Source organism: Diadema antillarum, unplaced genomic scaffold (assembly GCF_040938485.1).
Source record: "Diadema antillarum isolate AM-2024a unplaced genomic scaffold, OU_Dant_1.0 seq00000235_RagTag, whole genome shotgun sequence".
NCBI lineage: Eukaryota > Metazoa > Echinodermata > Echinoidea > Diadematoida > Diadematidae > Diadema > Diadema antillarum.
In genome coordinates, this window is record NW_027271284.1 from 723,333 (window position 1) to 738,764 (window position 15,432).

The 15,432-nt window shown below is 39.7% G+C and overlaps 1 protein-coding gene across 1 annotated transcript in view; it reads right to left on the reverse strand.

Annotated features, from left to right (window-relative positions):
* Nucleotides 1-15,432, reverse strand: part of LOC139729384 (inositol polyphosphate-4-phosphatase type I A-like) — a 72,614-nt gene that overhangs the window by 28,880 nt on the left and 28,302 nt on the right. Inside the window, exons 3-6 of the mRNA XM_071640310.1 lie at nt 13,238-13,390; nt 4,766-5,008; nt 3,127-3,362; nt 1,297-1,428 (exon numbers count right to left, since the gene is read on the reverse strand). Coding sequence (XP_071496411.1) covers nt 1,297-1,428; nt 3,127-3,362; nt 4,766-5,008; nt 13,238-13,390 — 764 coding nt within the window. The remainder of the gene's footprint in view (nt 1-1,296; nt 1,429-3,126; nt 3,363-4,765; nt 5,009-13,237; nt 13,391-15,432) is intronic.

Sequence of the window (15,432 nt, forward strand, 5' to 3'; positions counted from 1 at the left end):
TTTTTTTTTCAGTGAATCAACATACATGTAAATTTTGGCACTGAAATAGACATGGTTGAAATGTTTCAAAAAGCCCAGAAAATATCAATCTTGTGGCTCCAGAGCCCCCATTGCCAGCCTTTTGAACTCCATTAATGTTTTTGTTTTGTATGTGTTGCTTGAAAAAAAAAAAATTTGTATGAATCAATACAAATTTTGGCATGGAAAGAGACATGGTTGAGTTAAGCTCATAACATCTCTTGGTTTGCTAATCTCAACTTGCCAACTCTTCAGTTTAACAAACAGGAATAAATGGAAGTTTAAAAAAGAGGAACAAATGGGAAAAAAATCACAAACTTTCATCAATCCTCAATACTTTACTATGAACAGATGTCCACAGAATTGGGCACACAGTATTTGATAAAAAGCTTGTTCTTCTTTGGAAAGACAAGGGGAATACCCCTATAGATTCGGGAAAGTTGGAAGGTACTGGTAAGCTAATCCACTACAAACATCTTCAATAAAGAGTCCCTTTCTTCTACATTCCACACAGCAGCACCCACATGAACAGTAGGATTACAGTTCTTCATGACAGGTGTACCAGGTTAATACACACATGATCAGGAAGTGAATGGTAAAATGTGCTGACAGAATTAGGCAACCCGTTGCTACATCTAAAGCTACCATGAGCCCCACCCGCTTTGGTCCTAACTGTTCTCTACACCTCGACTGCAAATGAGGGGTGATGTTACTTATTTTGAAGGTTTGCTAAACCGAAAATGAAATACAGCGTAAGGTCTGTTAATCCGAAGGTTCATTCCCAAACACACAAAGTCCTGGCCCAGACATTCTTTGATACCAAAATGAAGTTGGGTTCATTAATCTGAACATTTGCGGCATTATTCCTTAGGTTCGTTATTTTGAAAGTTTGCAATTCAAAAAAAATTAAATAGGGTTCATTATTCTAAAGGTTCATTCATCCGGAAATGAAATAAAGTTCATTATTCCAAAAGTTTATTTATCTGAAATGAAGTTTTGTTAGTATGCACCTTGTTTTCATATTCTGAAGAACAAACCTTATTTCATTTTTTGAAGTTTCATATTAGTACGCATCTTCTTTCCATTTCATACAGATGAACCTTTGGAATAACAAATCTTATTTCCTTTTTGGATTTATGAACCTTCGGATTAATGAACTGTTACTGTGAATGAGTGAACTGAACCCCCCGTCGCTGATGTGGTGTGAGTGCAGCGGTCTTTAATACACCAAACCCATTTTTGCCCCGGCGAGTTAGAAGAGAGGAACAGCTACTCTACCTCCCAGAGCAGAAGACTGATGGTGCCGCCGCACGGCTTGTCGTCAGCGCCGATGATGTTGAGGACCAGCTTGTTGCCGGGGGCGGCGATGATCTCCTTGAAGGAGCAAATGGCGTGACCTATTGGGCAATGCTGATGGCGGAGCGTACGCGACGGTGTCGAGAATGTGGCAGCGGAGGAGGAGGATGAGAAGGAGGAGGAGGGGGAGGAGGAGGAGTTGAAATATGTTTGATGATTGCACGACTGAATGACAGCAAATTAACAATTCCAATGATTTTTGTTGTTGTTCATGAGAGTGTATAGATGCGAAAAGGGCAGAGAAAAGAATTCAGTTTGATTGCATTTTTTTAATAAATGAGCACAGCAGGTAATGCATGAGCATGAACAAAAGAAAACATAAAAAGAGGGGAAATGGATTTTAAAAATGATTGCAATATACCCTGTGGTTCACGTGCAAACGTGTAGGGAAAACATGTAACGCATACAAGTGCAACTAGAGTGCAACTAGCTGCGAAAGATGAGAACAACTGTCAATTGAAGCCTCGGTCTGTTTTGCTCCTCAAAATCACCAAAGAAGACATGATATCACATTACTGGGTTTCACTGCCAAACATCACATGCAAACAAACATACAATAATAGCAGAGTATCCACACAAATTCTACACACAATATTGCTTATGCACCAAAGTTCTGACAACCAAATTTCAGGAACAAAAAAAAAGAAGAAAAAAAGGTACTAGTCCTACACACCAATTTCCACGTTGGCACTCTCAAGTATGCACTGTGTTTAAAAAGCCCTTTCTGACTACTTGAAATTTTATCAGCATACAGATTAATGCATGGATGTACAATAAACTTTGGTCAGTTTCTCTCATACTAACTTTTACTATAAATCAAATTACACAAGAACTTTCACATTAAAAGATGTTACAGTGTATACATATGGTTTTATAACACTTAGTGAGGTATGGCCTGGTTAAAACAAAAAAGGCGAAAAGAAGTAATAGATCCCTAATGCTCTTTGCAATATCTGTGCAGCTGCAGGTTTGACAGCTGCTATAGACCACATCACAATAGATGATTTAACTAGTCTTCCACTTGCAGCACTCTAAACTCCTCACCCTAACATTCACAGATCCACAACCTTGCATACACATTTATCATCACTTGTAATATTAGAACATCATGGCAGCATATCACAAGATGTCCAAATGTATGAACAAAAACCCTTCAACACACCAAAGTTTTCGGACAGAATTGTGTTATCACTCGTATCAATATATCTACGAACATTGCTTGCACACACACACACACACACACACACACACACACACACACACACAGTTTACTGAGTGGTTTATTCTAACACTACTCTCTCTCGAAATGATGAGTATGGTTAATCAGTCGCTCACAAATATTCACTTTTTTTTAAAGCATTCAGCACTTGCTTTCAACCCTAACTACGCTGTATGCCATAGCCTCATATTTGCAAAATATCATTAGAGACTCTGGTAGCATGTACAATCTGTAGCATCGTGAAACTCAGATTTTTATTTTATTTTTATTTATCTATCTACTTTTTTTTTGGGGGGGGGGGACCAGAAATGTTGTTAACTGATTTAAACGATTGGGTTGACAAGAGCATTGTGGACTAAATATCTGGCTCAAGTTACAGGGCTTGAACCCTAGACTCTCTGACTAAAAAGTGTAGCATGCACTCCACTAGATCAACTCGCCTCCAGCAGAAAATTCACTCACTGAATGCATTGCAAAAACAATTCACTCTTTGCACTCAGCACCAGGCGGGTTAGCTTCGACTCAAGACTCACCGAGGGGTTTGTTCTGTCCTCCACGGAATAGATGGTGGCCCGGAGCCGCGTGATGACGGCGATGTTGCGGCTGGTCTCGAACACGACGGTGGAGACGAAGAACGGATTGCACTGGTTGTCGATGATCTCCGTCTGGCCGCAGTTCAGCCACCGGGTCTCGGGCGGGGTCATGCAGTTGATGGCCACAAACACGCTCGGCTCTTCCCCAGTGGGCTTCAGGGGTACGTTGTTACAAGCTGCAGAATGAAAGCACAGTATGTATACTGTGGGTCCAGACTTTACCCAGTAGAACAGCGACAAGCGACAGGCATATTTCTTATGGGCACCATAATCCTGTCACACAGGCACTCCACCCAACCACCACTAATCAAGCCTCTTCTTACAATAGCATCCATGCAGCTCAAGGAGGCATGGTTTCAATGTGTCATCATAAAATGTATACTTGTCCAATAATGGTTTCCGTCTTTGAAAATCTTATGCATGCAGCAATACATGTTAATAGTAAGTACTACAGGAGGTGAATGAAAAAAAAGGAACATCAAAGACAGACATGAAGCAATTTACGCACTTATGTGCTTGAATAAATGTCTCATACAAGTACACTTTGTGCCTTAGAGAAAAGCTAGGGAAATCCTCGCCCATTACAGACACATGAAACATTATACAAATAGTGAATGGTCACGAGTGCGATGATACAAGATTTCGCACAAGGTGAAAGATAGAGGAGCTCTATTCAACGAGGCGAAGCCGAGTTGAATAGAGCGCCTCATCTTTCACCGAGTGAGAAATCTTGTTCCACTGCACAAGTAAAGACCATACGCTATTTGTTTTATACAACACCTCGAACATAAACAGATGTGGTCCACACAGATTCTTCAATTTAGCACAGAAATGGCAACCATTTTCTGTGAAAGACGAAGGAGTAGCTGCACAGTCACAGTCACAGTGTACGTATGTACACGAAGCCGGTTGGTTGAAGTTGTTTACAAAAATGAGTCACAAAAGAACGCGCTTGTAAGCGCGCTTGTAATTGTTGAGTGGGCGCTGCAAATGTTTGTGTATTGTGACATCAGAGCCGTGCGATGGAACAAAAACTTCGAGTCAATCATGAGTTTAACACGGGAATTGATGGAAATGGGTGATGTCAGCAATGCGCTATCCATTTTTGCTCAAACAAAATTGCACGGCTGACAGCCACAGCGTGGGATGGAACTTTTAACTAAATGTCATGTGATGGGCAATCGACCAATCGGAAAGCTATATTCTAATTAGGTGTTGTATAAAATGCACTGGTCAGTACACAGCATTTGTCTAACAGGTTTTTCAATCCCTTCACCACCACCCCCCCCCCCCCCCCCCCATGATATTCTGTATCATACACTGGTAAAAATGACTATTCAATCTTGTGCTGGTGTTAGAAATAATGACAATTTCATTGGTTGGCTACACACAGGGAGCAAGGTACTGTAACTTTAATAACCACATGAAGTGAAAACTAAAATCAAGCATATGTAGCAATGATGACTGAAGTGATACTCAGTAGAAGACATGGAAGAGAAACGGTGGTACTATCAACTCTTTCCATGCAAACTATTAAAAAAAAAAACCAGCATCACTCTAGTGGCGGATAGCTACTCACAGATAGACATCTCGAGGACAGGGTCGTTCTGCGTGCCCTCTGAGAGGTCACCAGGGTCAATGACCCCCGGCTGGCCCTCGCTGACCGGGTCGCGGCCCGTCCGGGCCAGGATCTGGATGCGCAGCTTCTGTAGCTGCGACCGCAGCATCTCGTAGCTGGCCTGGCGCAGGGCCGCCACCCACTCGTCGCGGAGCTCGGTAGAGTGTGCGGCAAAGTACTGGTTATGCTCCTCTCCGACGAATTCTGCAGTAAAAGATGGATGAGAAGACATTCAGTTGGTGATGATATACACTGCTTGGGAGCCTGTCTCTTGGCAATGCTTATATCATATCAAATACATGTAGCACTGAAGGGAATACAGAAAATATTGTATAAGATAGGGCCATACAGTTGTATATCTATCAGGTAAAGGACAGGTACTGTACAATATGTGGCCTCTACGAGGGAAACGTTTTCAAGCATGTCGTGTAAAACAAGGATATCCTCCGCAATCATTATCACTGAGAGATCGACAAAAAATGATTAACCCTGTTGGTCGGAATTCCATCCAATGTTTCAGCAATTGAAATCAGCTAATAGTTTTCAAAAGTGTATCAAAGGTGGCACTGCACTGTACATGCACTGGCTAGCAACACTGCTCATAAGTGATGCAATGAGTCTGAAAGTTCTATTTAAAAGTAACTTTGTGGGATTCTGTTGTTACCACTGTGAAGATTTGCAGCGACAGCGGAAAAAAAGTGGTCATTGAGTATTTGGGCTCTGCCCTGGGGTCACCATTTGCATAAACCATCTCCCCATTGATGATTCATGCCAGGTTTGGGTCACAATCCAGCCACCAGTTCTCAAGGAGGCGATTAAAATATGTACTAGAAAAGTTTGCATGTGGCGCATCCATGCAACACCGGCACCATACGACGCATGACTGGATGCGGGACTGTTAATGATCCAAATAGCTTTAATACTTGAGCCATTCCACTCATGTGAGCTAGAAATTAAAATTTTCACATTTGTTTGAAAAACATGCAAAAATTGAGTGAAATGAAATTAGACATGTATATTTTTTACTGATTACACCTAGCATATTCAATAAGACTATAAACAGCAATCTATGTTGCAAACCAACAGCACAAACTGCACATACATATCATATCCTCTTGTTGTTTTTACAGAAGCAGCTCAACCAAACTAGTAGTACATACACATTTCCTGAAAAATGGAGGAAATTGAATGATATGAATTTCCTCCCATTCTAGAAAATGTGTAAGAGCATACATGTACAGCGGGACTTTGTAAGAAAACCAATAAAATGGCTACAAACTAGAGTAGGGACAGCCAACTGGGATGCATCTATTTTTTTCCCCCACACAATCACTATATCTGCCATAGGTTTATGGCCCTTCATTTGCAGTTGGATGCAGTTCACTGAGCTTGACTGCTAGCTAGGGATTGGTCTGTCATCCTTTCTGTATAATGGTACATTGTATTACCCAGTTTGTTTCTCTTTCCCTTGCATCAAAAAAAAAATATTATCAAATATTACTGGATAACCTCATGGAGGTTGTGGCCAAAGAATGACATCATAATAGTTTTACAAGAAAATTCTGTTCAACTTTGAAAACAGTGATTATGAGAAGATATGCACACTTACAAGGACGTGTCACATCAGTTTGAACATGGGCCAAAACCTTTCACGAGGGCCTAGCAAGTGTTTTCCCCACACAAACATACTCATCAAACAAGACGTCATGCCTTGCGTCTTCAATATATACAGGTGAAAAACAAAGTCTAAGCGGTTGGCACGTATGAAATGACAGTCATCATCAAACAAAGAGCTATTTTGATATGGTAACCTATCCACACACCCTTCATGTGGTCAGTGCCACTTTTCTATCTTCCTTTTGACTCTGAGCCAGTTTTTCTTGATTTCTTATTTCCTCAAATACAGTATATGGATTACGTACATACAGGCATGTACATCTTTCTATCCACTATAAGCAAGACACTGGGACACTCAAAAAAAAAAAAAAAAAAGCCACACATGTACACAGTAGAATATCCGTAATTGCATACCAGTACTACTCATGAAAGTTTGGAGGCTTCATAGGACACTGCTGTCGTTCAATGCCATTCGAGCACTGCTGACAGTGAATGTTAGAGACTCAGATTTCAAGAGCACTGTTGCACAGACCCGCAATTATGCATCTGCCATGTTCCGCAGATATATTGATAAAATTGATTCATGCATCGAAGTATATTGAAAAGGGCCTAAGTAATGCGAATCTCAGTTCATCTCTTGATTCGGCCGTTGTTCCTGGCTGGTTCAATCTACTACAGACGGATCCTTCAAAGACTATCCCCCTGTTCAAATGCAAGCACTTTATACGAAAACTTGATAAAGAAACGACATATAACAAGCTGTTATGATCATGAGTGACAGGTATAGGGTCACCTTTCATGCGCTCTCCCCCGAGCCCCGCCCAGTTATACTGTTCTATGGTAGCCATACGTTCAGACACATAATGGACATGATGGCATGCTGATTCATTATCAAGTTCTAGTTCGAAACGATGCTCTGACAGTCATTTCGCTACACATCGTTTCGTTATACGTCATTCCGTTAGTCAGCATTCAGACATATAAATTCATCGTATAGCCGTAATACTGTGCACTGATATTCCTTGCCATCGTAAAACTAATAATGACACAAAGGTAATAAGGGTAGCTAGAGCAAATGCAGCACAGTCAGATGACACATTTTGAGTTATGGATTTGATTCCCTGTCAACCCGAATGGCTTTCGAGCACGAAAAGGAAGACAGCCAAGATTTGCAACGTCTTGGCAAGCTTCGGAGTCCCAGACACAACGTGCCAGCCATCCAAGAATGGAGGTTACAAGCGTTCGTAAAGGGGATTCATTCGAGATTTGTTTCCTTTTTTCCGACTACACTTCAGATGGGTCTGTAAAGTTTGGTTTCACAAGGAGGACACTCAAACCGTTGCATAAGTTTGGAGGTTATGGTCGTCTCGACATTCAGTTTTGGTTTCTAGATGATGACGGGCTACCGCTCCGAGCCCCGCTTGGTGTGTCTCGGGGGGTATAACCATGAAAGGGGAGACGGTTCAAAAAGTTGTGAATTCCTTTTAACTATTGCCACACATGATTACAAACATGCTTGTAAGCTAATGAATCTATGCTAACAATTTTACAGTTTTGAGTTTGTTTTGACTGCAGACAAAGTGGAGATTTCTGCGGCGTGGAAATTTTCACACATTTTGAATGGCATGAAACTAGTTGGAAAATAAAAACATGTGAATATTTTTGCTTGTAATATGAAATATTTCATCTCTTTGATACTGCAAAATTAACAACAAACAAAACTAATATTACCTGAGTGCAAAACAAACAAACAAACTGATGCAAAAATTTCTACATTTACAGAATATGGCTCTTACAGTGCAATACACAACATTTACATTCATGGTTTAACAGCGAGGTCAAATTCAGGCCAACAGTCACTATCATGAAATATGACACACAGACCCTTTTTTTGGCTAAAAACAGCATTAAAAAAAAACCGAAACAAGAACAATCCATACTTACATCTTAGCATTTGAAAACACTATAAATAACATCAATCTTCAGAAAGTTCCCACAATGGCAGAGTATCCTTCCTCAATATTTGTGCGACTGCTAATTTCCTTTTTAGAGAGAGCAGGAGCAGCAGCAGTCTCCCATAGCAATCACCAGCAAATGGTATTATAAGTACTGATACCAGAATGTTTCACTAAAAATAATCTGCAGTCAACACTTGGTATTGGTAATTGTCATGCCACATCCTGCGTACCATGAGTAACATACAGGGGGCTGTTTCATTGGCTGTCACCCCACCACCAATGTTCACTTAGCGGTCATTATTCACATATTTGTTTTTGACGTCATTTCCTGTCTACATACAAAAAAAAAATAACAGCAACGACAACACGTCCACGGCATATTTGGAGAATCTTGCATTTTCGGGGATACCATTCCAGGAAACCCAGGAAGAAAGGGAACTGTCCTTATCACTACACATAAAATTCTTGATGGATATCTAAAAGGAGGCTACTTGTATAGACCTATTCAGTTTCAAAACACTGTCACTTGTATCGGCCATAACTGTGGGGTGGGGGGGGGGGGGGGGGCTTCCAAAATAAGAAGAAAAGTCATGAAGATGATTAAATGGGTTATGTAATGAGTCAAGTGCATTGCTATATCAGTGCATACCAGTAAATCAACTATATTGTTAAGTATACATGTACATGTAGCCACCCCCCCTCCCATTGCTGAAATAAAATAAACAGCAGGGAGCAAGAATTAACTTTAAACAGAACTTTAAAGTGCATTGACCCTCTTAGAAAGTGAAATACAGTAAAAATAGATCGTTCCATATATTGCATTAATGCAGAACTTGAAAAGCATTTATACAAACTGCAAAACAAATTGAAGCAAAGTTTTCTCCCCCAATACAGAAAAGGAAAGGTAGTGGGAAAGTACATTGTAATCCTCCACGAGGGTAAATATAGCTAGGTAAATATGGTTTTAAAGATACAACAAAAAAACCCACTCACACACAAACATACACATTATACACATAAATTGGTAAATACAGCCAAGTACACAATGCACAATGTTAAACTCATCAGACGCTTATCAAATTCCTCCATCTAAAACTCTCCACCCCCTTTTTTAACTACCATTACCATAGCTTCACTTCGGACTACATATACATAGATGTCAAGCATAGCAGTAAATCGCACAACTGATAACCTCTTTATCCACAACAACAGCTGTATCTCCTCAATAACATCCTGAGTATACTATAAATATGGCTGGAAAAAATTAAGTAAGCACATAGAAACATACAAATCTACCCATAGACTAAAAACAATTTCCTCCCAAGGTTTGTTACTATAGGAACAGTGGTGGTTTTCTTTAAAGATAAACGAAAACATACAATGTATATTCACGCACACAACATCCACACATACAATGTAAGTACTGAAGTACAAAGTAGACGAAATTCACAATAAAGCTATGAAGGCCAGGGAGACCAAGGCAGGCAAAGAATTGGCATGACTTCCACACATTATGCTGTACAGCGTATCAGAATCCATACATGTGCATTACAGGTAGACGAGGGCAGGAATTAATCATCCTTTCTGTCAGAGAGAGGTAATGTGAAACTAACAGCTCGTTGCCAATGTCATGCGATCTGGCGAACCGCCACTAGTGGGTCAGTAGTAGCTGATCATACTACGTTTTGTTTATTCGTGCAACGATCGAAATCGTGGTCTGAATCGTGGTGCAATCGTGACGATCGTATCAGATCTTGAGGTCGGTCTTGGCAATCGCGTTGACCATAGGAAAGTTTTGGACGATACAAAAATTGTCTACGATCGATGCGATTGCAGCAACTAACCTTCAGATCTGATACGAACACCATGTTTACTCCACAATTCAGACCATGATTTCAACAGTGGCGCAGATTATGATAGACATCAATCAAAACGCCACAATCAACTACTAATGGCCAATTGTGGTGTGCATAGCAGATAGCACGATAGTGGGAAAGAGTCTTTAGTTGACATTGGAGTATAGCTGAATGGATATGTGTAAAATTTTACTGTCAATGGCTGGTGTTTACAAACTGAGAGATACACTTGTGTTTGAGGTTGCCATTTTTCTTCTCTCTTTTTTTGTGGTCATACTTGAATTTTGATATTGAAAACTCTGTTTATCAATTTTCAAAATATCAAACCTTGCACTGGAACTACAAAGTGTAGTTGTACTTTTTGAAATATTGAGGGAGGTTTCCCAGTTCCAACTCAAATGAAATGATTTGACAAAAAACTAATTTACCCATCTGATGATGAACCAATGAACAGAATTACCTTGAACACATGTTTACTTGAACTGATAGGATCTTTACTGTGATGATATAATGAGGTAATTTGTGATGTGCCAAATGAATCTTTTGATTTGTGGCTTCGTGCACAATGAAATCACTGCAATTACATCAATGGAATGCTAATTTGGGCAATACTTTTATTACAATATTGTAACTACAAACATTACAACACCCACAGGATAATCCTTTCTACACTGTATGTCAGATACAAATGTATGAGGAATCCCATTTTCTTTGCTAATTTTCCGCTAATAAATGGTAATCAAATACACGCATAAAAATAAGATTATAAACCCACATGTCATGCCAAAAGTACCAGTAGCTGTACAGCATGGAAATGCACATGAACATTTTGACTTTCACATTATCTAAAAATCTTTTATGGGTTTAAACATATTGACCTCAGACTATAATGGTAGAAAATGTTTTGAAAACAAATCACTGAAGGTGATTAATACCCCCGCCCCGTGACGACAGTCTTACCCAAGGAACGATCTTTCCTTGATCTTCTGCCATTTAAATGCCGTTACCATGGCAACGCAGCTTCCGACATGTCCGAAAAATATGTCTTGCACATCTTCCCACCAAGACTATTGTGTGTGCCACATTTCATAAGCTTTTGTCAAAAACTGAGGAAGTAGTTCAATCCACAAGATCTTTCCTTGATCTTCCGCCATTAATATGCCGTTACCATGGCAATGCAGCTTCCGACACATCCAAAAAATATGTCTTGCACATCTTCCCACCAAGACCAATGTGTGTGCCACATTTCATGAGCTTCAGTCGAATACAGAGGAAGTAGTTCAATCCGCAAGATCTTTCCTTGATCTTCTGCCATTTATATGCCGTTACCATGGCAACGCAGCTTCCGACACGTCCGAAAAATATGTCTTCCACATCTTCCCACCAAGATCAAGGTGTGTGCCACATTTCATAAGCTTTGGTCAAAAAACTGAGCAAGTAGTTAAATCCGCAAGATCTTTCCTTGATCTTCTGCCATTAATATGCCGTTACCATGGCAACGTACTTTCGGGTACTGTCGAAAAATGCGTCTTGCACATCTACAACCAAAGGCACACATCTGTACCAAGTTTCATGGAAATTGGGCAAAAACTGAGGAAGTAGTTTGCAACACAAAATTTTCCATCATTGTGGCTCATACACTGTAATATGTGAGCTGTTACCATGGCAACATATTTTTTGTCACTGTCAAGAAATGTGTCATGCTGACCTATATCCTAAGACAAACATTCAATATGAATTCCACGAGAATTGGAAGAACAATGATGAAGCAGTTTTGCCATGAAGCATTTTGCCCTATATTTTACCAATAACATGCCGTTACCATGGCAACGCACTTTTTGCCACTGCGGAAATATGTGTCTTGCACATTAACATATTCAGATGAACATCTGTACCTAATTTCATAAAAATTGATCAAAAACTGTGGGAGGAGTTCGCAACGCAAGATTTGTACCCATTTTTGCCCATAATATGCCGTTACCATGGCAACGTACTTTTGGGTACTGTCAAAAAATATGTCTTGCACATCTACAACCCAAGGCACACATCTGTGCCAAGTTTTATGGGAATCGGTTGAAAACTGAGGAAGTAGTTCGCGACACAAGATTTGCAACGGACCGACCGCCCGACCGCCCGACCGCCCGACCGACCGCCCGACCGCCCGACCGACCGCCCGACCGTCCGCTGATTCCTATATACCCCCTTCAAACTTCGTTTGGCGGGGGTATAAAAACAAAGGAGCATGGAGTGCAAATTCCATAATAACTAGTTACACATTGCACTACTGGTTGATGAAGACAAATTCTTCAGCACAATCAACCCCCTTCCTAGGCTTGGCAATGTTTTTTTCACAATGGGACTAAACGTACGGGTTTATGTTTGATTCGGCAAGTAATGACAAAACATGTGACTTTTTTTTTTAAATGGCAAAAACATGAATGTTTTCTGTTTACAAACTGCTGCCACAAAAATTTGAGCAGAGCCTCCTACCCCCAGCTAAAAGTATACAACAAACATACAGTGAAATAAAATTATATTATTGGTAATTATACACTCAACATGAAACTTACTTGTTCCTCTTTCTGGTGGTGCCAGAGAAAGTTCTATTTATTTTGTATTTCATCTTCGATATTAAAGTATCATTTGCTGTGTACTGTATGTGTGCACCATATGCATACTGCACATGTGAGTGTGTGTATGCATTTTGATGAATTTCAATGCAAGACCTGTCAAACTTGACTGTGATAAGATGTAGTCTACGTAACTAGACCAGAGCTGCCAACTTTTGTAAAAGCCTTTCAGTACTATGATGGCTGAAAATCAGTAATTTGCACCTTTTTTGAGTGAAAATCAGTAATCTTTAACAGTGTTATAGAATTTATCACAGACAATGATTTCTAAAATCAGTAATTTGCTTGTAACCTTCAGTATTCTTGTCCAATTTCAGTAGAAATTACTGAAAATCAGTACTAGTTGGCAGCTCTGCTAGACCCAGAACTCACCGATGAGGAAGGCGTGTGGCTTGACCTCCCCATACTCCTCCTTGATGAAGCACTGCTCTAGTACTATCACACCTTGAGGCTCTGGCAGCAGATTGCGGTCCTTGAAGAAGAATAGCAGGTTGCCGCGGAGACGGCACCACCTCTCGCTGTAGTCTGAAAGTGAGAAGTTGATTTTTTTTCCCCAAAGAGGAGGACAAGCAGATAAAAAAAGTTAGTATGAAGTTTAATTTGAAGACATTCTAGAATGGATGAATTCATGGTCTGTGTGTTTAAGATTGGCTGCTTTATGTAGTATTTGTGTTTGTGGCAATGAGTAACAGAAGAATATGAGAAAGTATCACATACTTTTTATTTTGTTTTGTTTTATTTTTTAAAGAAATAACTGGTAGTCTTGAAAACAGGCACTCATGACCTTCATATCACACCTCACACTTCACCACCACTTTTCTGTTTAACACATCAGGACTAAACGGAGCTACTTGTATGCAAGATATCACCTCACAGGTTTTCCTCATTTCTTCTCACTACATGTACCTCAAGTCAGCTGTTTCCCCCCAAAGTTTGCCACAACATCCTCACAAACATACATTCACCTGGTTACAAAGATAATGTGTTCATAAACCCACCCTAAGACCTACAATGTAGAATCCCTCTATCACCTCTTCTACATAGAAACCCATGGAAGCTAATGAGTGCAGCGAGGAGACAACTTTGTTGGATCTCAGCAAAGTTGCTTTTAGCATTTATGATGAAAAGGCATGAATGTGACTTTCCGAAATTTGTCTAGTCACTCTGTACTCTGGATGAGAAAGTAAGAGGGCAGCTTGTCGAAATTTTGCCAAGGCACTATAATAAACAAGGTGCCTCTTTGACTCAAACAAGGTGCCTGGGCAAAGTCTGGGAAATCCCCTTCTTGCCTTCTCATCACACGCAAGGAGATGATGCAGGTTTTGATAAATCACTTTAAAGGACAAGTTCACCTTCATAAACATAAGGATTGAGAGAATATAGCAATATTGGTAGAACACACCTTTGAAAGTTTGAGGAAAATCAGACAATCCGTTCAAAAGTTATGAATTTTTGAAGTTTTTGTGCAGTACCCGCTGGATGAGAAGACTACTGCAGTGTATGAATAACTTAGATGTCACGTGCGTACAACAATATAAGGAAAATATAAAGAGAATTTCACAAAATTCCATCTTTTGAAAAAAGTACACATTCCCCTGACTCGTTACAGACAAATGTTATGGGTAATATTATTCCCCCTGCCTTTAGAAAGAGGCAAGTCAAGTGCTCTTTTATTATGCGAAAAAAGTGAAAATATGTTGAATTTTCTTTTACATTTTCTTTATACTGTTGTACGCATATGACTCACAAGCTGTAGTAGTCTCCTCATCCAGCGGTTCCAACACAAAAATTTAAAAAATTCATAACTTTTGCATCGATTGTCCAATTTTCCTCAAACTTTCACTGATGTGTTCTACTAATATTGTTGCATTTTCTCAATCCTTATGTTTATGAAGGTGAACTTGTCCTTTAATACTGCACTTCCATGCTTTTGTAAAAAACACTACGCATAGTGACATGGCGTTAATGCACTATCCAGCTTATACACTGTAGTTTTCATTGGAATTTGGCCACTTGATTTCTGAGAAATGTATCACATCACCCAAGATTGGAAAGGAATACATGGACTGAAGTGCTTAGATAGAAGCTTGGATCCGGCACAGTTAATGATGAGCACTGTCATACAATGGGGAATATAGTACCAAACAGAAATTTTGAGGACATAAATGGTGGAAAAAAATGTGACATCAATGAAGTTTAGCGAAGTGCTTCTGACATTTTTCTGTAAAGATTTTTAGTAGGTAGCATGACTGACATGTAGCATGGAATAACAGCATGTATCATGTACAGCAAGCCATGCAAAATGCTTCAATCTAAAATTGTTTCTACTGAGTTTAGCACAACGAATATGAATTGAAGTTCAAACAGACAACGAAATAAAATTCATTAATTTAAAAAAAAAATTGTAATTTGCAACACAAGTTTTTGCCCACGCTGGTCCCACCTTATGGAATAACTTACAGTTGTACCTTCAGTTTTAACCAATTACTCTTCATTAGATTCCTTTATATGCCTCCTTTTGATTACTCATGTCTTTGTCTGTTTGTTTGTTTGTTTTTAATTTCATC